General features: G+C 37.8%; 1 protein-coding gene across 4 annotated transcripts in view; it reads right to left on the bottom strand.

Moving 5' to 3' along the window:
• Positions 1 to 12375: 12375 nt before the first annotated feature.
• COL21A1 (collagen type XXI alpha 1 chain) overlaps positions 12376 to 23272 on the bottom strand; it is a 137945-nt gene continuing 127048 nt past the window's right edge. For all 4 annotated transcript variants that reach the window (XM_028097801.2, XM_028097802.2, XM_088024341.1 and 1 more), the window contains 8 exons: positions 22526 to 22561; positions 19617 to 19661; positions 16684 to 16716; positions 15963 to 16109; positions 15819 to 15873; positions 14912 to 15112; positions 14038 to 14115; positions 12376 to 12563 (listed from right to left, as the gene is read on the bottom strand). In XM_028097801.2, the coding sequence (XP_027953602.1) occupies positions 12376 to 12563; positions 14038 to 14115; positions 14912 to 15112; positions 15819 to 15873; positions 15963 to 16109; positions 16684 to 16716; positions 19617 to 19661; positions 22526 to 22561 (783 nt within the window). The remainder of the gene's footprint in view (positions 12564 to 14037; positions 14116 to 14911; positions 15113 to 15818; positions 15874 to 15962; positions 16110 to 16683; positions 16717 to 19616; positions 19662 to 22525; positions 22562 to 23272) is intronic.

Genomic DNA, 23272 nt, shown 5'->3' with positions numbered 1-23272 from the left:
CAGAGAGTTATTTAGTGATTGAATTTAATGTGTGAATAGATGAAATAGAAGTAATAATTTACAAAGTATACCTAAAAAAGTCCTGAAAATTCACAATTAGTTGCAATTCTCTGCAACAATGAGGCCTGATTCCACAGTACTTTTGTCAAGTCAGATGGATTTATTCAGGAAAAAAAATGTCATCATATATTTCAGGAAGCAGGGGAACTGTATGCCACCGCCTTTTGGCACCACCAGTAGCGACCAGAGGGGTCGCGATCTGGAGGGCAGCCTGCGTGTTTAGTTACTGTAAGCAAGAGTTAATGGTTACTACTAATAGTGATGAGGGCATTACACCAGCAAGGTGAAAAATGAATTCTGTTATACACTTCAGAGTTAAGCGATGGTAGGATATTCCGACAAAGAGGCTTCACTAATTCTGTTACATAGGAGACTAGAGAAAGAGTTAGGATCAAAGTTGGAGGTGAGATCTGGTAACTGTCTGCATGGGCCAAATTTGTTAGTACTTTTTAGTGATTAGCCACACATGACCGGGTGGTGGCTAGCCTGAGAAAACCAGCCCCACTGGTAATCACAGTAACGGCTCCCCACTACTGGGTGCCTACTACATGTTGGGTACTTGTTCTATAGTTTAAAATTAACGATCACATTTAAAAACAAACCTCTGAGATGTCATTGCCCTTCTCATTTCGAAGATGAGACTGCTGGTGCTTATCACGACTAGATTCAAGGCCACACAGCTAGGAAATGGAACTTCTGTCCAAAACCTGTGCTGCAAAAGAAATTGTTCTTACCCTGTGTTTTCCTTGTCATCACTGCAGAAGTTTAAAAGAATAAGCCAATCATCAGAAAGTTCTAATAATGATAACCAGGAGTTACAGAGTACTGTGTCCCAGATACTCTTCTAAGCATTTTACTCAACTCAGCAACATCCTAGGCTTCTAGATGCCACCATTACCCTCTCTTATATGATCTTGGTATTAGCAAATATGGTTCAAAAAGAATTTCACATCAAGCCTTGGCAAGAGGTGTACTTGAAAACATATTTTGAAACAGTGCAGGAAGCTTGCCTTTAACAAGCTCACAGACTCATGGGGGAGAGTGACAAAGAAAAGTAGCAAAACAGGGTGAAAAACAAAAATGCCGCCATGGGGAAATGCACAGAATGTTAGTGGAACACCTGGGAGAGGTCCCAAAATTTACCTAGGAGAGTCACTCTGAAAGAAACCTGCAAATGACAGTCCAAAGGACAGAGCAAAAGCAGTGCAGTATCTTCCAACTGAACTAGATATTGTAAGGCAGTGAAAAACCATGCCAGACAAACACAGTTGTATAAGGATTAGATGGTCTCCAGTCGCCAACAAAATACTGTATTGCAACATGGACTATATAGAGAACACATTTTAGTTATACTCAGACTGAAAACATGAGCTTTGGAGCCTGGCAGATCTGGATTGAATCTTGGATTCAGCACTGTCTAGTCATATGAAGCTCAGTGTTTTCATTTATAAAATGAAAATCATACCACCTAGTCCTAAGGAAGCTATAAATACTAAAGGAAGGATGTTTTGAAGTTAATGAATCAATAGTAGCTGTTTTTATTAATGTCTCTCTTCTGGCTTCCTAATGTAACAGTCCTTGACAGAACCCAAGAACTCAACAGATCCCTGTTTCTTCCCTTTTTGGCTTCCAGTACTCTAAAACATGCCTGGGGCCATTAACATTTCATGGAGACAGACAATAGCATTCATCTTTTACTCTCTGGGTATTATTGGAGACAGTGACATTTCTTATGTGAGCTAATGTCTCTAAAATTTTAACTAGTTTGCCTTAAAATGAACAATGGAATCATGGTATGATGTGGCATAAAACTAATCAGAGCCAACTGTCTTTCCCCCCCCCCTTTTTCCTACATGGGTGCAACTTACTCCTATGAAGCCTTAAAAAGATCTTCCCCACTTCCCGTTTCTTTTTTTTTCCTCAAGATTTTATTTGTTTACTTGAGAAAGAGAGCGCAAGCAAGAGAGAGAGAGAGCAGGAGCAGGGAAGAGGAGAAGAGGGAGAGGGAAAAGCAGGCTCTCGGCTGAGCAGGGAGCCCGATACAGGGCTCAATCCCAGGATCCCAGGACCATGAGCTGAGCTGAAGCCGACTGAACCACCCAGGTCCCCCCCTTCCCGTTTCTTAGTAAGGCGTGAAGGAATGTTTGTCAATTAAATGAAAGCCAGGACAGCTGCTGACACTTAAATTTAGAGAAGTTAAAAAGGAAAAGTTTTTTTCTTTTTTTAAGATTTTATGTATTTAGTTATCTCACAGAGAGAGACACAGTGAGAGAGGGAACACAAGCAGGGAAACCGGGGGAGGGAGAAGCAGGCTTCCCGCTGAGCAGGACGCCCGATGCGGGGCTCGATCCCAGGACCCTGGGATCATGACCTGAGCTGAAGGCAGACACTTAACAACTGAGCCATGCAGGCACCCCAAAAGGAAAAGTTCTCTTAAATGGAGATAAATATATTATTATCAAAGAGATCCCTGGACAGGTAAAGAATCTTAGTTGTTTCTGAAATTTTAATGAAAATAAATTCAGAAAATGTCTTCTTGGTTCTTAACGTTCTTTCCTTTTATCCTCACAAACACCATCTTTAACCATAGACTTTTTCTTCTGCATTCTTCATTTGCATAAACAAAATGCTAATTAGCATTAACATTTCACATCTAAAAGTGGTAAGTTAACTCACAAGATGTGTGATCAAAGCAGTCCTCCAACATTATACTGTGTTCTTTACCTTTCTCTATTCTCCCAATTTTTTTTTCAACTAGACCTTTTGTTTCCCTGGACCTATATAGAAACACAACATGGGGGAATATTAATTATCTTTCAATCTTTTCACTTAATGTGGCATAAAGGCGTTCATCGTATGAATACATGTGCACCCATTGCTATGATGAAAACCTATTCTCCACGGCAGGGCCATCTCAGCTCCAGTCACTAACATTCTGTGTCCTTGCTGTTCTTTTCTGAATAATATTTGAAGTGAATATTCCTTGACTATGGTTGAGCCCAAGTTACCTGGGAGGATATGCTCTTCCCACTAAGCCACTTCCTACCCATTCCATGTTGCATCTCAGTTGTATAAGGACCAATCTTTTTTTTCCCAAAGTCCTGAGCAATCCTCAAACACAACTGCCCAATAAACTCCTTCTAGTACAAAATTAAATGAGTCCTGAGAAACGGAAATACATTTCTGACAGCATTTTTGAATTACATCTAATATTCCTATTTTCTTAGTTCCTATCACTTTTTCATTTGTCATTTAGAATGAGTTATTAAATTCATTTCTTAATCTCTGGATGTGAAAATATTTGTTTGAAATATTGCCAGAGAAAGAAGTTTCTACCAGGAGCCTTGTGGGGTAGCCACTGTTATATTAATTAAACAAAGAGACCATTAGATTGAGGGGGCTCTAACACCTTTGTAACCTGCATAAGCAAACCAAAACCTAAAAGTGAGATGCCTCATGATTAAGAAATTGAAACAACCAATCACAAAGAGCCAACTAAACTTTCCCAAATAAGGCACCTGTTCCAGCTATAGCCAATCAAATGCTTTTCTTGCTTTGCTTCCACCTCTGTCTATGTCTTCCCCCAGCTCCTGTCCAGTAGAGCACCATTAACAACTTCCAGTTGGGGGCTGCCTGATTACAGGCTATTTTTGTTCAAGTCTTAAATTTTTACTATGCCTCAGTTTACCTTTTAACACACCAAAGACTGGCCCAGGCTCCTCCCCTTTTCAATAATTCTTAAGGAAATATAGAGATTAATTTTATTTTAAATATTTCTGTTATCACTAAATTCATCATGAGGAGAAATGGGGAAATCAATTAAAATAAACGGGAGTAAAACACATAACAATTTATTTCGTTTTTTAATTCTCCTAAGAATGGACAATATGATGGAGCAGGGCCTTGTCTTTGGAGACAGAAGGATTTAGGTTTAAATCCTTACTGTTCCCCTAAATTCTATGTAAATGTGAAAAACCTGCACCTGAGTTTAATATGTAGACCATGTAAAATTCATAGTTCATACAGTTAATTCTAAGATTAATAAAGGTATTATTCAAGTTTACAGAATTCAAGTTTGTTTCTGCAAAGTCCTTAGGAGAGGTCAGAGATGGAAAACAAAACAAAACAAAACATGGTTTCAAATTGATTTCCCTCTAAATCCAACCCACATGCTCAGATACTCCTTTCTATCTACTCGCCAACTCCCTTAATCTTACCACTTCAGCCGAAAGCAAGGAAAAACACATCTAAATTAGATTTCGCTTTCCTCCAGGCAATCATTAACAATTACTGGGATTTGGCTCTAAAAACTTCCATTTCCCAGGTTTCAGGGCTTTCTCCTCGAATTTAGGCTGACTGCAGATGATCTGGGGAGACTGGAGTACGTCCTTTTATCTAATGAGCTAGTTTGATTTATTGAGCATTTCCAGCCTAGATGACATCCATTTCATTAACTTTCAGTTCCTCATTAAATAGCCTGCTTTACCTTGGCATCCATATGTTTCGATTTGGAGTGGCAAATTAATGCTCAGAGACTGGGTTTGTCTTTGCCAGCAATTTATTTAATACAAGTTTACTGCAGGATTTTCACAACCCACAGCATATAGGGTAATGTCTCTTCAAAAGCCAAGGAAAGAATAACCTACTTCAAACCAGAGATAGGTTAATCGCACTATTGTTCCAGGCAAGGGGAGGTGAAAAAATAAAGCCCCCATTTAGTTGAGGTGTACCCTTACAGGAATTAGTACTTGAGTGATCCGGCTTAGCCAACTGAGAGCTTATGTCCAGCTACCAGCCCAAAACGTAAAAGTCCCCTGTTGCCAGAGCACATTGCTAGGGAATGATGGCACCAGTGTTGATGGGCAAATTAAAAGTCTGCTGTTGCTAGAGCACATTGCTAGAGAATGATGGTGCCAGTGTTAATTGACAAAAGAAGTGCTGCACAGTTTTCTACACTGCTGGTGAGAGAGTCATCTTTACTGCAGCATTAGCTAATTGCCCCAAGGTCTTGGGAGAGCTCCTTAGAGCAGCGGTCACCTTGCCTGGCCCAAACACTCTCAGGAAGTCCTCACAAACGCTCATTTTTTATAGTCTACATGTCTATTGGCCACAGTTGCGTCTTCATATGTTTTCACAGGTAAGCCCCAGTGGGGCTGTCAGCAACTGAACTCCTGAATGCTTATCAATGACAACAGATGAGATGAGACACCCTAACACAACTTACTTCATGAAAACTTTAGTTCTAAAATCAACTTCATTTTCTTTTGATCTTTGTCATCAACAAGTGGATTTGAAATTACATCAAATCAAGACACATCATGTCATAAAAATAAACTTACCCATTACATTCTTACACTTGTGCAGATGACCAATGCCACAGCATTTATATCATCAGATGTTCCTAAAAGGTCACAGCACATGTGAAATCATCTTCTCTTGAATCCTGAGGCATCAGAGAGAAAAGAAAAACAGATATATTTTACTCTTATCAGTGAAAGGTTGGTGTGAATAACACATAAGTGTAGAAACCTCTTGTCACAACCAGAACCAGCATCAGAAATAGGCTGGCATGTTTTGCCCCAATGGAAGGCTGAAACAATTACCTTTCCATTCACGTTCTAGACCACGATTCTCACGCCAACCTGCCAACGTTTGCAAGAGAGGCCCCTAGAAGATGCAGCCCTGAGCCCTACAAACAAGCTTGTCCTATGTCAACAGCCAGGTGGAAGTCTAAAAAATTTGGTTCATACCCTCACTCGCACTATACCAGCAAGCCCTCACCTTCCTGGTATCACTGGGTACATTCTGGAAGTTATCCACGATTACAGTAGAATAAATTGATGGTCTTTTATTTTCCCATCCCCTCTGCTTCTGTCTTATCCTCCTTTATCTTCACCTTTATCCTCAGTGCCACTGTGATGGCATTGAATTAGCTTCTCCACTTCCAATCCTGCCTGGGTTTCATCTACTCTCACTGCAGTTAGAGTGATCCTTCTGCAATGCAAATCTCTTCCTGCTATTTCCTCCTTAAAATCCCGCAAGACTCTGTAATATCTTCTCCTTCCCTCTCCATCCCTTTTCCCACCCTCAATATCTCTATCCTTATCTTTTGCCACCTTCTACCATCAGCTTTCTAAAACTCACAAATACAGAATTTCTTCTATTTCCATTGAGCTGTATTCTCTGGCCCAGTGCCTTTGTACGGTTACTGCCTCCACATGGAAGACAAACCAGTTACACCAGAATCTCTTGAGCCCAAGCAAGGGCATTTTTTTAAATCTCCTTAGGTGATTGTAATGCACAGCCCAGGTTGAAAAAACGGTCATTTAAACCCTTTGTTTCAGAGACAAGAAAACAAATTCAGGGAAATTATCAGATTCATCCAATATCACATGTCACAGGACTCTATCTTTTTTGTTGTCAAAATGACTTATTTCAAAATTTCACTTTGAATTTCACTCTGTAAGAGCCATAGACACTTTTCAAATTTGATTTTTTTAATATTATTTTGAAATGGCAACTGAACTGGGGACATGATGGAAAAACAGTGTCATTGCGTTTCAGTTCTCCAGATAGGTTACTCCAGTCAGCGATTTCAAATGGCCCTTTTCATCTAGGATACCAATATGGGACTTTTAAAGTCTACTTATTCAAAGTTCCTCTGTGAAAACCTACTTTTAAGAAAGGTGGAACCCAGAAATAATTTAGTAAGTAGAAACAGCAATGTTCTTTATTTCAAATGTGTTCTTTGGAGCCAGATACAATTTTTCTACATACATTTTAACATTTTAAGATATTCTGGAGAAACATTTACAGCTCAATTTAACAAATTATGGACTTATTTCTGGTCTTTTCCTTTAAAATCACTTTTAATTGGACAGACTTTTAATTGACGTGTCCCTCTGTGCTCCCCATCATGCCCCAGTCCTCAGAGAGTAGGCTCTTAATGCTTTAGCCACAGAACTGCTCATCTCTTGTGCTGACATTTTATAAAATCTACTGTTCCAGGATTATAGTATGTCTGGTTTACTCACTTGTAAACTCTAGATAGTGATAAGGGCAGCTTTCTGCCTGCCCTAGACCCAAAAATCCTAAAACACCAGCCAACTGGCCAGATCTACAACTGAGGAATACCAGGTCTGAACTTCAAGCCTCTCCTTTGACAACAGAGTTATCAGACTGAAGATATAATCAAAGCTCCTAGCCAGAGCACTTTAACTAGATGAACTGAATCATACAAAGATAAAGCAGATAAGCAAGACATCAAAATATAAACAGCTTCATTAACTGGCTTAGGTGCTCAACTTACAAAAATGTTATGATTTTTTTCTTCTTTGAATTAATAGTTTTGAGGATATAAATCTAACCAAGCTTGCAAAACTGAGAAAATTTTCACATTAAATATATATGGTGATAGTTTATATGATTAATGCAATGAGAAAAAGATTATCATAGCTAAGTTCTATAGAAGTGGTTATATGTATTTTGCTGCCCTCTACTGGGGATCAAAGAATGACTTTTCAGTTCCATCTCAATTAAAACCTTCATAATGGAAATTAAATAATTACCTGGTGAAGTTCTAAGAACCAGGGATAAAAAGAGTTAATAAAAAATACAGTAAATAAAATACAGATAAAATACCCCAAAACTATAAACCCTAAGGGTTTGTTGGGGTTTTCCCCTCAATTGTTCCTACTTTACATTTTCGACCAAGTTGATCAAAATCTGGCAGACAGCTTTTATTCAGAATTATTTTTGCCCTTAAGACTGAGAGTTTCATTCTGAATTGCAATGAGTCAGATTAATCAGTTTTATCAGTATGAGATACACAGATATAAAATCTTTTGAATAGCTAAAATTTCATCTCAAGATTTGCTAATCTCACACCATCCATATGGTTCTGGTAAATTAGCTGACTTTATTCCATGAAATAATTTTGTTTCAGCTCATTTAATCCTCAAAATACTAATTCTTACTATTAGACAAGTACTATTAATATTCCTCATTTAACATATGAAGAAATCTAGGCATGAAGAACTAGATAAATTTTCAGAAGACTCACTGGAAAAAGGAAGTGGGGATTTGAACCGGGCAAACCCACTACAGAAGCCATGCTCGTTGTAACTACAGTGAAAGAGTTTGTATGTAGCATGGTGCTGACACACCATTACAATGCATATTGTCCTTGCAGGACAAAATCATTCACCGATTCATTTCTGAAAGTCAGTGTAAGATGGTTAATCTCAAATTTGTTCAAGGCAAAAATATATTAGGACATAACATATACCATGATAAATTACAGAACTATTTCACCTTGAAATGTTAATTTTAAAAGTAAGGATATACCAGCTTGCATTCCCACCAACAGTGTAGGAGGGTTCCCCTTTCCCCGCATCCCCGCCAACCACTCTGGAAAACAGTATGGAGGTTCCTCAAAAAGTTGAAAATAGAGCTACCCTACGATCCAGCAATTGCACTACTGGGTATTCACCCCAAAGATACAAATGTAGGGATCCGAAGGGGTACATGCACCCCAATGTTTATAGCAGCAATGTCTACAAGAGCCAAACTGTGGAAAGAGCCAAGATGTCCATCGACAGATGAATGGATAAAGAAGAAGTGGTATATATACACAATGGAATATTATGCAGCCATCAAAAGGAATGAGATCTTGCCATTTGCAATGACGTGGATGGAACTGGAGGGTGTTATGCTGAGTGAAATAAGTCAATCAGAGAAAGACACGTATCATATGACCTCACTGATATGAGGAATTCTTAATCTCAGGAAACAAACTGAGGGTTGCTGGCATGGTGGGGGGTGGGAGGGATGGGGTGGCTGGGTGATAGACATTGGGGAGGGTATGTATGTGCTATGGTGAGCGCTGTGAATTGTGCAAGACTGTTGAATCACAGATCTGTACCTCTGAAACAATGCAATATATGTTAAGAAAAAAAAAAGAAGATAGCAGGAGGGGAAGAATGAAGGGCGGTAAATCGGAGGGGGAGACGAACCATGAGAGATGATGGATTCTGAAAAACAAACAGGGTTCTAGAGGGGAGGGGCGTGAGGGGATGGGTTAGCCTGGTGATGGGTATTAAAGAGGGCACGTTCTGCGTGGAGCACTGGGTGTTATGCACAAACAATGAATCATGGAACACTACATCACAAACTAATGATGTAATGTATGGTGATTAACATAACAATAAAAAATTTTAAAGGAAAAAAAAAGTAAGGACACTAAAAGTAACATGGTTTGTATTCCACGGGTTTTATTCTCAGAATTCTCCATGTTTTTTCTAACCACCCCCCCCTTCCCAGCCTTTGCTCATTTTCATTATCTTGACATGACTTGGTTATGTTTAATACCTCCTAGCCTTTCAAATCTGTTTATAATCTTTGATTGCTTTAGGACATTTTTCCTTACCCTGTCCTATGTGCTTGGACAGCAAATAACAAAATACTATTTTGTTATGGCAGTATTACGACTGGTGGGCTTAAACAACAGAAAGTAATTTTCTCACAATTCTAGAGACTGGAAGTCCAAGATCAATGTGGGCTACCTTCCTGGCTTGCTGACAGTCACCTTATCACTGTGTGCTCGCAGGACACTTCCTGCATGCATGTAGAGAGATTTCCCTCTTCCTCTTCCTACAAGGGCATCAGTCCTATAGGATTAGTACCCTCTCCTTATGACCTCATTTAACCTGCATTACCACCCATAAGCCCTTGTTTCCAATATGGTCACAGGGGGGTTAAGGCTTCCATATATGAATTTGGGAGAGACACAGTTTAGTCCATAGCGTTTTCTCCTTTCTTAGAATGAATGTATTGGAATCACCTGTTTACTTCCCTGCACCTCATTACACATGAACTACCTCAGGCCAGACAGTGCAACTATATTACCATTGTATCCTTGGCACCGTTCCTGCCACTCAATGGCCACATGGTCAGTGGTGGTTGAATGAATGAATGGGTGATACTAACTACCCCGTTCTGCTCCTTTACCACTGCCTTAACAGGTATTGCCATAATTAGCTGGGGGCTAGGCATAAGAAGATACCCAGGGTGAGAGAACATCAAAATAAGCCTTATGCTATGGCTGGAACAAGAAAGACAAAAAACAAAACAAAACCAAAACCAAAAAAAAAAAAAAAAGTGTTGGCAAGAATGTGGAGAAAAGGTACCTTTGTATACTGTTGGTGGGAATGCATATTGGTGCAACCATTGTACAAAATATTATGGAGATTCCTCAAAAAATTAAAAATAGAAATACTGTAAGATCCAATAATTTCACCATTGGATATTCACCCAAAGAAAACAAAAACACTAATTCAAAAAGACATATGCATCCCTACGTTTATTGCAGCATTATTTACAACCACCAAATTATGGAAGCAACCCAAGCATCTGCTGATAGATGAATGGATCAAGAAGACATGGTGTACATACATACAATGGAATATTACCCAGCCATAAAAAAGAATGAAATCTTGTCATTTGCAACAACACGGATGGGCCTAGAGCATATTATGCTAAGTGAAATAAGTCAGAGAATGACAAATACCATATGATTTCACTTGCGTGCGGCATCTAAAAAACAAAATGAACAAACAGAAAGCAGAAACATACCTATAAATACAGAGAACAGACTGATAGTTGCCAGAGGGGAGATGACTGGGAGGATGGGAAAAATGGGTGAAAGGGAGTAAGAGGTACAGGCTTCTAGTTACGGAATGATGAAAGGCAAAGCACAGGCAACGCAGTCAATAACATTATAGCATCATATGGGGACAGATGGTGGCCACACTATACCGTTGTAGCGTTGTATGGTGACAGATGGTGAGCACAGCATACACTATGTTGTACACCTGAAACTAATGTAACACTGTGTGTCAACTGCACTTCAATAAAAAAAGCAAAAACAACAAAAAACAAGCCTTGTGCTAACTCTGCTACTGAATGTTATGAGGTCCTCATCAGAGTGGTAGAATGTCATGTCAGTTAAACTAAACACAGATCAACAGCCACTCCCGGGCTAGGAAGGAGGTGCTGCACCTCTTTATGTGAGTGGCACACCAACCGAATTTCTAAGTTCTTATTTCAGATGAACAAGTTTGTAGAGAATAGGGTAAATAATTTAATAAAGTATATCCACTGAATAAGTGACTATGGGATATGGATACTATACTCATCCATCAGTTCAAATTATGTATAAAAAAGAAACCACGGCAAACAGGCCTGTACAAAACTTTATTGTACTTTGAGTAACAAGCATGTAACAAAATTTAGAGCATGATTAGGATGAAATATCTCAAACATGTTCCTTACAAAAGCAGTAAGTACAGTACACAAAGACTGTTCATAATATTTTAAAGTCTGCTAAAAATATCAACACATACTAGGAGCTGTGGAGTTATCTTTCCTTTCGACTAGAGCATTTATTCCCATTAGCTTTGCTACAAATCAAAGTTAACATATAGGAACATACACATATAATAAGTGAAATGGAAGATGAAGGCATACAACAAACATTCCAATTACTAAGCAAATGTGAAGAATGAAGTCTTTTTAGCATTCCTGAACCACCTGCAATTCCTTGGAACATACTGACCAGGTACCATGAAACTTTTTTCTAACATATTTTTAACGTGACACAATTTTGACCATTCCCCATGTAATCAATACTGTCTCTTAGGATAATTTGAGGATTTGCACATGTACTTAAGAAACACTTTCATCTCATTCAGAGGTGATCATTCAAAACCCTGAAAGCCCACCAGTCCACCGTCCCTCCCCAATTAGGACAGACACTGGAGTAAATGGCTGGTGGGGCAACACAGTCGGTCCTAGCCGAGTGTCAGCCCTGATGTTCTTTCCAACGACACCAGACATGTGTTGGCTAATGTGACAAGCATGTGCTATGAGATATGAAACATGAAATTCACACAGACATGAAATTGAACTCAAATACTCTGCTGCATGGAGGGTGAATGTGAAATATTTCACAGTGACTGAAATTGACTGGTAACAGGCAATGGTGGGTTAAGATTCAACTTTGATAAAAATAAATGGACTTACAAGAAACCCTTGAGATTTAGTTAATGCTACTAATCTAAAGGCTCTTGAATTACTGCAGTCTCTAGAATCAGTATATGTGATCTTTTATATATTTTTCCTTAAGAAAAAAATAATAATAAAAACACCGAGGTACTTTAGTTTCTTTTCAAGGGATTACTGTTGTTATCTTCCTGAGATGCAAAAGACCATAAGAGAAAAGCACCATGCCTAGGTTGCTGAATGAGGCATCAGACACTAATAGTTTGGTCCTTTTCTAAATGGATCTCTTCCGACAATCACACTAAAACATAGCGATGGATCGCAGATGCCAGGGGGTCCTGGTTGCCCTTGGATTCCGGGTTTTCCATGATCTCCATCTTTGCCTGGGAGACCTGGGTCTCCTGGAGGACCTTCTTTGCTTATTCCAGGAGGGCCCTCTGGACCTAAGATGGGACATGAGCAATATATGAACAGAGGAGTTTGGCTGTTGGTGATGATAGAGCTGATTCTGTAAGAAATTTAAACTGAAAAAAAAATTTTTTTTAAGTTTTAAGTATTTGCACAGATGTGAAAAGAGGAGGGACTCTCTTGCTAATCCTATATACCTTCCATGTGGAAAAGAACTATTCAAAAATAATCAGCAATTTTTATAAAACTGGGCTAAGCTATACTAATATAGCAATCATGCTGCTGATTAGGACACAGAGCTAACATTCTAATATTTTAATTGGTGGGTTGCCCAAACATTTCTTCCTTCCAGCATATCTTCTATCAATATCATTATATATTAGCAAGTGAATAGATCAGTAATCTAAAACTTCACTGAAGTCACTTCTGTGCCATATTTACAGTTAAATGACTATTTTCACTAGATACATTTTTAAGTTTCCACATTTAAACAGTTATTACCATGCAATAATTGTGATCCCGTATACACACAAAGGTGTTATAGCACTCATTTGTGAATTATTGTCTAATTAGTTCAATTAGCATGCTCAAAGGAAGGAGAGTTAATTTAGGATTTTGGCCTTTTAAAAAGTTGATGACTCAAAAGAACAAAATATTCAGCTTTTGAAATGGGGCAGAGTAGTCTGAGGTACTTTCTATTACTAATTATTCCTGCTGCTATTACTAAGAAACATTTATTTAGCACTTAACTACAACTGTAGATACTGTTCCAAGTATTTTACATAAAGACTGTTGAATCCTTTGATCCACTCAAAAGCTTCTTGAGGTAATAACAACTAGAATAATAATAGGGGGCACCTGGGTGGCTTAGTCAGTTGAGCGTCTGACTTCGGCTCAGGTCATGATCTCAGGCTCCTGCAATCAAGCCTAGCATCAGGCTCCCTGCTCAGCGGGGAGTCTGCTCACGCAGGCTCTCACATGCACTCTCTCCCTCTCTTAAATAAATAAAATCTTTAAAAATAATAGTACATTTATTGAAAACATGATTGTTATGCACTGTTCCAAATGCCCTACGTGTATTAACTCGCATCATTTTCCAATAATGTCATGAGGCACATAACATCACCATTTCACAAATGAGGAAACGGAGGCATAACAAATTTAAATAACACAGCTAGCAGAGGGTGACTTAAGAGTCCTCCATTTCAGTTATTCTGCTTCCTTGAGAATCAAAGATTGAACAGTGATACACACTAGATAAACATGAGTGACTAAAACCATTCAAGAACTAGTCTTTTCTAAGGCATCCAAATGAATAAACAAGAGAAAATCCTGAGTGATTCATGAATATGATAGAGGAAGTCTAGGAGTTAGAGCTCAATGTGTTGAATGTGAATCATTCAAAAAAGGAAATAAATGTCTTGATTTTAAATTTTTTGACACAGGTTGGTGATGATTTTCTTAAAACCAAATGTGCAGCAACACTTACGAGCATATAACAAGTCTTACCTGGGGGACCAGGAGGACCTTGTTCTCCAGGGTACCCAAACCCTTGGTTCCCTTTTGCCCCATTTCTTCCTGGTAGACCTGCAGAGTGTCAAAGACGGGAGTAAGCTTACTTTTCCTATAAAATCACTTTCTCCTAGATTGTTTCTTTCAAAGCTGTTCATACACACATTGAAAGAAAAATAAATCTTTTAAAAATAGCTTGCCATTTATTATTTCTCATGGAAAATGGAATTTTTGAAGCAAAAATTTCTAAAATTATCAGTGATCTAGAAAGATGTAACAAGGATTACATATTAAAAAGGAAAATGGTTTGGGATTATTAGCCCTTTCCCTTAATCATAGTTGTTTATTTATTACTGACTGAACATCTAAATTGTTCATATAATAGTAAATGAAAAGGGAAGTATTATCAAATGACATTTCATATAAACATTCAAAGACAGAGAAGTAAGTTGTGGACCATTAGGAAGTTTGGTTGCAAAACATAATTTTTCCTGTAAGAGAAAAAAACCTTTTCAATAAGGTAACAGAAGTTACTGAGGTCAAAATAAAGGAAATAGTACTGTGACTTTCTATTTAAAGACCTTCTTATTAAAGACTCAGGCAAAATCTCTAAGTGCATTGTCAACATTTTCTAATTTGTACTTCACAAGCTTTAAACTTTAACCTTTCTCTACTTCAGAATATTGCTTTAAGAAAATAGAAAATTTGCTTTTTAACTAGTTGACAAATTATCTAGAGACTGAGGTATACAAGAGCTTTTTGGCATCATAAAAACAAAGATGAACCCCTGCCTATTAAATCGGTTTAGAGGGTGAATACAAACCATACTCTTTTTTATTGTTCATTTGCTTATGCACATAAAGTTAAGTACCTTTTAATCCTCTGGCACCTGGACGTCCAGGAGCACCCACTAACCCAGGAACACCATCTCTTCCTGGCAAACCAGGAAATCCTCGAGGACCTTCCGGCCCTATGGGACCAGGTGGCCCAGGAATGCCAGGGGAACCGTGTTGGGACTGGCAATGATCACAACTTTGAATTCTTCCACTCTGAAGTAAGACTGGTAGCTGAGCTTAAAAACAAAGAAGTCCCACCCCTTATGTTTAAATGGCAAATAAGCATTAGTAACATCTCTACTCATTTTTTACAATTTACAGATGCCAATCTGTTGACCAATAATTTCACTTCTAGGAATTTAACTCTGGAAATACTCACTGGTCTGTGTCATCATTTTATTGAAGCAATTGCTTAAAATGGGAGGGAAAAGTGAAAGCAAACCTCAAAAAAGAAACTGGCAAATTGTAGACATCCATATTTATGAATTAAATTTTCAGAATTATGTCAGAAAAGAAAATTTAATTCATGGTGAAATCATGATAAATTTCTTTATTAAAAAGATTACAAAAGAGTACATATAATTTTCATCTTCATAAACATACTCATCTAGAAAAAAACAGGGGTTTATAAATGTCCTTTATTTCCTTATCTTACTTATATCTTTTATAATTTCTACCAAGAATCTCTATTACTTTAGTAACTTTAAAGTTATTAAAATCTGTTTGAGGGGCATCTGGGTGGCTCAGTCGTTAAGCGTCTGCCTTCGGCTCAGGTCATGATCCCAGGGTCCTGGGATCGAGCCCCACATCAGGCTCCCTGCTCAGCGGGAAGCCTGCTTCCTCTCCCACTCCCCCTGCTTGTGTTCCCTCTCTCATCTCTCTCTCTGTCAAATAAATAAAAATCTTTAAAAGAAAAAGAAATAAAATCTGTTTGAGACTTACCTCTTAATACATCAGTGCAAACTTGTCGAATAAACTGTTCTGAAAATTCTCTCCCCTGCATCAAATTATTTGGTGTTATAACATGTACGTACCAAGTAAAAAGCAATGAAAACACAAGAACTATGGAAGAAGCAGAATACGTACAGGTTTCCCATCCAATCCTGGAGGTCCCTGAGGACCCGCTTCCCCACGCTGCCCCTGGGGACCCACAGGCCCCATCAGGCCGTCCACCCCAGACTCTCCTTTTGGTCCAGTGGCACCTCTGACACCAGGCTCTCCCTTTTCACCTCTCTGAAATCAGAAGAAATCTTTAAAAGCTCTATTTAAATATTTCAGAAGGTATAATTGCATCACAGAATTCCTTAAGGATATGCATATGACTATATACATATGTATATATGATGTACATTATATAGGGAACAGCTGTGAAATGCTGTTATTAATCAGAAGAGAAACTTCATATATTTATCCATCCACCCAACCACCCAACTCCACAAATATCCTCTCTTCATTGAGCGTATTGTGTAGGCAATATGTTTAGTGCCAGAGAAACAGCAAACACGACACAGTCCTGTTCCCAAAGAGTTTAAATTCTAGAGAGACAAGTACAGAAACACCATGTTCTTTGTTGAATATATATGCAGAAAAAAACTTAGCTCCTAATCTAGAAGAACCATTAATGTTCACAAATATGTAACATTTCATAACTAATTCAATGAATCCACATATTATGAAAATCACTATTTAAGAACTGAAGAACATGAAAAGCATTTTCTGTTTGTGATGTCAATAGCTAGATTTATACAGCATTGAAAATTGAAGCAATAAGGACTGAAAAGAGAGCATAAGACATGAAGAAACATACCTCTCCTTTTGCACCATGATGGCCTTGAATTCCCTTTGAAAATAGGGGAAAAAAACTGTAATAATTGTGCAAGGTACAGTACTAGAAATGTGGCATGCACCTTTTGCCACATGTTTAATCAAACTTTAGTTTTTAATTTGAAAAGTACTGATAGAATCAGTGAAAGAATTACACATGATACCTTTTTTGTCTTTTTAAAGGAGACTAATGACTAGGCAATATGCTAACTGGATAATAGAAAAATGTGAATTTATGTAACTATTTCATTCTTAGATATGAATATTTTTATATACTGCAGGTCAAATATGTAGGTTAGAATGGGATTCTAGCTGAATTCTATTTAAATTCTATTCTGATTTTTAAATACATTACTATTTTAATGGAAATTAAACTCAAATCAAGTAAGATATATTTAGTCTTTTATTTGGTGATTAAATGTTCTATTTTCCCAAGTTTATGCTCTTAAAATTAAATTTCAATTGAGTACTATTTGTAAAAGATGAGTTAAAGCAAAGATGCCATTCAACGTGATTAATAGGGAAGAAAATACCCATCTGTCCTATGCCTAAACCATGCACAGCTGGTAATTCAGAGATTAGAAAGGCAGTGTGAGGTATAAATGGTATTCTTCCCAAGTGATACACACACTGGGGAGGCCACACAGGAAACTCACTCACCATTACAATCATTGAATGCATCTGGATGGCTCTATTAAATTATTTCCCACTCATCTCTCATGTATTCATTACAATGACACATTACAGGTGATAAGAACTTTCAAGAAAGGCATTAGAATTTCCCATTTTTGAAATTCCTTGCACACTCAGGCTCTAAACTCACCCAGTACCAGTTCAGGAACAAGGGTAGAGCTTGCACATACACAGGCAGGATTTCATGATTCAACTTTACAATTAGAAAGGGTGGTCCGCAATTCAGTACAAAATTTAGCATATAACATTTCACACTATGAATTTTGCGTTTGAATATTTATTTGGCTTCATCTCTAAGTTCCGTGAACCAGGATACCCAGATTAGACACAAGGGAAGACAAATTAGGGAAAAATCCATGTATGGCGCAGAGAAAGGCAGATTCTCAAATCAAAATGAGAGCCTAAAAATACCAAGTTTTCATGTAAATATGACAAGTAAAACACTGTAAGACTATTCTTGAAGTACTGAGGTTTCTGAAGAAACACAGGGGTGTTCCCTACCAGACATAACCCTACAACTGGAGCTTGGGTAAGAGGAGAGTTCAGTTCATGGGACTAGAACCGAATTAGAGCTGAAACTAAAAACAGCTGTCGTCTGAGAATCCACCAGGATGATTTCATGAGTGAAACATAACACGAAAGCCAAGAAATCACACACTTGCAGCACTTGGTAAGATGACAGGTAACTAGTACTGTTTATTTAAAGAGCTTGGGACAACTATTCCGCTGCTGAAAAGCAAGAATTGCTCTGACCCCCAGGTACTCCCTGAGGGCTCTGAGTTCCTGGTGGTGAGAAAAGCAGCGTCCAACAAATCTAGGGCAGAAGCTTTCTAGGGAACTCAAACCCTGCCCGGGGAACAGACCGCTCTTTCCCTTGAGAAGTGAGGGGAAAAAGAAAACACGTGAAGGGAACTGTGGAGAGTGTCATCTGGAAGCCAGTGACCTAGTGAAGTTGGGAGCTCAGACTCCACTGGAAATAGCCTTCTTCTCAGACAGTTATTGTAAGAATTTGGGGGGAAAGGCCTGAGTTGCAGAGGTTGAATGAAGAGGTGAAGGTCCTCCTATGAGAACAGCTGTTTAAACATATTGTGTGATTAACCCAGGGAAACCAAGGGGCAAGTCTGTATTGCCTGTGAGGAGAAGGGGGACAGAGCTGGTTGTGTCATCAAGAGAATCAGAGTCAAGTGGAGGAGCACGAAAATTAAAAGACACATTCTACTGAACATAGTTGTATGCAGGCAAACTCGGGCCATTTCTCCTCTTACTTTTGCCCTTGGTGTTAGCTTCTAAATTCTCAACTCTCCTTAATACCAGCACTAACCTTCCATCCTCTATTATAGATAACCTTGTGACCACATGCTCTCAGACCTCGCCCCATGGTCTCTCACTTCTCCAGCTGAGGGACACAGAGACCTCTGTCCTCTGTGTCCACTCACAGTTTTATCCCCCTCTCCAGAACCAGTGTAATTACTGAATCTCTCTTGAATGTCACATTCGAAAGAGGTCTACCCCACCAGGGGACCCATGTGTACACTTTGCCCTTCCAAGTGTGGACCAAGTTGGATCTGAGCTTAACTATCAGCAATGCAGCAGCACACAAGCTACATCAAGTACAAATTACTTGTAGGCCTCTTTTGGTCCAGTTTAGCTCTGACTGAACTTGCAGGCCATATGGCAATCTCACTACAAACACTACTTAATGAGGAGAGTTTAGACAGGGAAGAAACAAAACAATTTTACTATGAATCTATTCCATAACACAGTCCCTCAAGATAGTATTTAATTAATCTCCAGTGTAGTAAATTCTATCTCTGAACACGTAAGAGGGAAACAAGTACATTTCTCCCCTCCTAATAGGCTTCAACTACTCATATTTCAAGAAAAAAATCAAGACTGAACAGTAGATATGGAGATACTGCCATTGCATGGCTGCCTTTGGCCAATAACTATTCCAAGATAGTTAGCCATTCACTTGACCAGAAAAAAGCATGGAAAAGCAAGTATAACAGTCACCAATCAGTACAGAAAAATGAAAATATAAGGCAAACGATTAAAGCCAACCATTATCACCACCACCACCTGACATTCTCTTCCTCACGTGCTTAGAATATGTACTACATCTGCCCTTCTTCCCACTCATTTCCATTTGCAAGTAACCGGCTCCCAACACCATCCAGTTATGTGATTCATTATTTCATTGACCATCAGAGAAAACAAAAATACCTGTTGCCCTGGGATCCCTTGTCTTCCATTTTCTCCCTTTTGGCCCTTTAAAATTTAATAAAAATTATTGATTAGCTTGCACACATATAATGCAATCACATCTAAGACACAAACTATGTATTAACCTGTGGTCAAGAAGAAATGTCACCAAAGCAGTGATGCAAATATATAAAATGATGTGAGAGAGAAAGAAGTCTCTCAGAGGAAGAAAAAAAAATCAACCCTAATATTAACAACATGAAAATAATTTAAAAATCCAATGGCTGTGGACATTTTGTTAATTTCAATGACATAACTATGTTCAGTGCTGACTATACATGTGCAAAGACAAGAAGACATCTTTAAAGGAATTTTTAAAAATTAAAAATACACTACAAAGTGGAATATTACTCATATATTTTGAAAAATGGAATCTTGCCATCTGTGACAACATGGATGGAACATGAGGGCATTATGCAAAGTGAAATAAATCAGAGAAAGACAAATATTGTATGCTTTCACCTATATGTGAAATCTAACAAAATAAAGCAAACAAACCAAACCAAACCAAAAAACCTAAGCTCATAGATAGAGAGAACAGAATAATGTTTGCCAGAAAGGAGGGGGAGGTGGGTGAAATAGGTGAAGGGGGTCAAAAGACATAAACTTCCTGTTATAAAATAAAGAAGTCCTGGGGATGGGTGTATAGCATGGTTACTACAGTTAATAACACCATATTGTATATCTGAAAGTTGCTGAGAGTGATTCTTAAAAGTTCTCATCAAAAGAAAAAATTTGTAACTATGTATGGTGATAGATGGTTAACTAGACTTATTGTGGTGACCACTTCACAGTGTATACAAATTTTGAATAATTATGTTGTACACCTGCAATATAGTTGACTCTTGAACAATGCAGAGGTTGAGGGCACCAACCTCCCTCAAAGTCAAAAATCTGTGTATAACTTTTGACTCCCCCCAGATTTAACTACTAATAGACCACGGTTTGCCAGAAGCCTTATGAATAATATAAACTATCAATTAATGCATCTTTTGTATGTTATATGTAATATATTCTGTTCTTACAATTAAGTTAAAGTAAATGTTAAGAAAATCATAATGAAGAGAAATACATTTATGATACTGTACTATATTTATTGAAAAAAAAAACTGCATATAAGTGGAACTGGGGTGTTCAAACCGACACTGTTCAAGAGTCAACCATATACTATTATATGTCAATTATACTTCAGTATGAAGAGTACCATAGAAAACATTTTGCATGAAGATCTTTAAATCAAGACAAAAAGAGAGGAAAATTAATAAAGATATAAACACATTTGTCCCTTTAATAAATACTTTTGGATAGCCATCATGGATAATCCATGGTCCTAGCCCCTAAAGCACTACTTCATCCCTATGTTGGACAAGATAATTAGCAATTTCTAGGAAAACAAATACCTAGGTAATATAATCAATGAATGATCTAGTGACTTAAATTTTAAATCACTCTTGCATCATGATTTATTCATTTATTTACTTAAGTGAATTCCTAATATTTATTGAGTGACACCTATTTGCTGGCCCAGAGGGACACTGAAACAAAGGTATTGTTTACCTTCATGTTGCTTACTGTGTGGTGGGAAAGATAAGCCATTAAATCAAGAATGATGAAAATGCATACTTAAATATCTGGGCTGGATACTACCGGAACAGGAAGGGGTATCTGACAGAAGGGGCATCTTATGGGGTAGGGAAAAAGACTCAACCTTAAATGACCAAAAAGAGTCAAACAAGGAAGCACTTTCCGGGACAGACTTTATCTTGAAATGTGTGGGGCACCACTGAAGGATTTCTGAGCAGATGTGTAGCTTAGTTATTGCATGCTGGTAGGAGCATGGGAGGAAGGAAGGAGACTGCACTCAAGGGACCAGTGAGGAGGATACTGCAGTAATCTGAGACCCGTGACAAGAAATGATTAGGACAGTGTGGACAGGAAGAAGGGGCCAAGTTCCAGAGAGACTTAGATGGGAAACTGCAGGTGGAGAGAGAAGAGAATGAATTTTAAGATAACTTTCAAGACTTTTTTCCCTCAGGCCATTGCATAGTGCTACAATTACCATGACAAAGAACAGAGTAGGAGATGGTTTATGGGGAAAGGTGACAAGTTCTGTTTTGGACACGTTGATGTGCACATGAGACGTCCAAACTCAGTACCAAGAAGGAAATTGGAATATGTAGGTTTAGAGCCTCACAGACATTTCCTTAAAATTTGCCTCACTCTTCATTTCAAAATTAACTGAAAGACATCATGATAATACCTGAATATCTTCAGTAAAAGAAACTGAATCAACAGTTGAAAAACAATTGTTGAGACTCTAACCTTAGTAGAGTCTAACTCTACTATTACTTCAATTTGTAATTTCCTTTTGTGCCTCCAGAAATTCCACAGTTCTTTGCCTTTGTTGCTAAGACACCCAAATGAAATGTGCTTCTAAATCATTAGATGTCCTCAGGCTGATTTAATTTTTTGGTATAATTCTCCTTCCATCTGTTAGTTTGAACATGTTTTATATTTGGTGTTAATGGTTTCTTATCGAATTGATTTGTGCCATAAGCCATTTCAAAGCATTTCTGGAAACATACATACTTTCCATAAATATATAAAGATATTAGAAGTAACGTAATAAAATCTATATCTGTTTTGTTGAACCATTTGGTTCCCAAGTTTTCTACAACACTGAAGTGAAGAAGAATCTTAAAATGAGATTTGGTGTTGACTAAAACGTTTAGAAGACAAGAAGAAAGCTGGGACTTAACAATTAGATACTGATGGCAAAACAGGAAGGAGCTGGAGAAGCCACACAAGAACTAAAAAGAGCAAAGCCCTGATTTTATTGTCAAACAAAAATAAAAAAGCCAGCAACATACCTGAATGCCTCTTTCACCTTGACTTCCTTTGTCCCCCTGCAAAAAAGGCAGTTTAATGTCTAGCATAATCTAGGATCTTCTGTATCCTTTCAAATAAACATTTTTTCCACAGGAAAAAAATATTTGGTCTCATACAAATTCCACAAGTGCTTTATAAGCAGAAGCTGATTCCAAAACAGTATTTGGGAAGAGAGTAAAATTGTATTATGTCAAAATGATGTTCTAAATGAACACTGTCTTGTGCTCTTACATTTGAAAGGAAAATTGACTACAATTTCTATTTTACCAGGAATAAGGCAATTTTCTGTATTGACCACCATCTGAGGTTAAACAAACATGAGAAAACTCATTTTGACAACTGTTGTTTTATTAAATCAAACTGAAAATCTTCCATTGAGCCAACTGTAACCACACATTTATAGGACACAATGAAGTAGAACATTACGTTGAAATGGTATTTTAGAAAACATATGCTTCAAAAATGAATTTGGGGGGAAATCCATATTCCAGAATAAAAATAAAAATCCTAGGATTTTTTCAGCTAGAGGAGATATTCGAGATCAACTAATTCAATGTCCTGGTTCTTACAAGGACATGAATATGAATATGAATTAATATAATGAATCTGCAAATCAAGAACGATAAGCACTTGCCCTAAGATGAGCTTGGACACTGTTTCCAAATTTCTTTTCTACCTTACCATGCTCTCTAAACAAAGAGCGAGTTTTGTGTTTACAACAAACAAAA

This window comes from Eumetopias jubatus, unplaced genomic scaffold (assembly GCF_037043125.1).
Source record: "Eumetopias jubatus isolate StellerSeaLion01/CBP00866 unplaced genomic scaffold, mEumJub1_p1.0 scaffold_6, whole genome shotgun sequence".
NCBI classification, from domain to species: Eukaryota; Metazoa; Chordata; class Mammalia; order Carnivora; family Otariidae; genus Eumetopias; species Eumetopias jubatus.
This window is presented reverse-complemented; position numbering and strand designations above follow the sequence as displayed.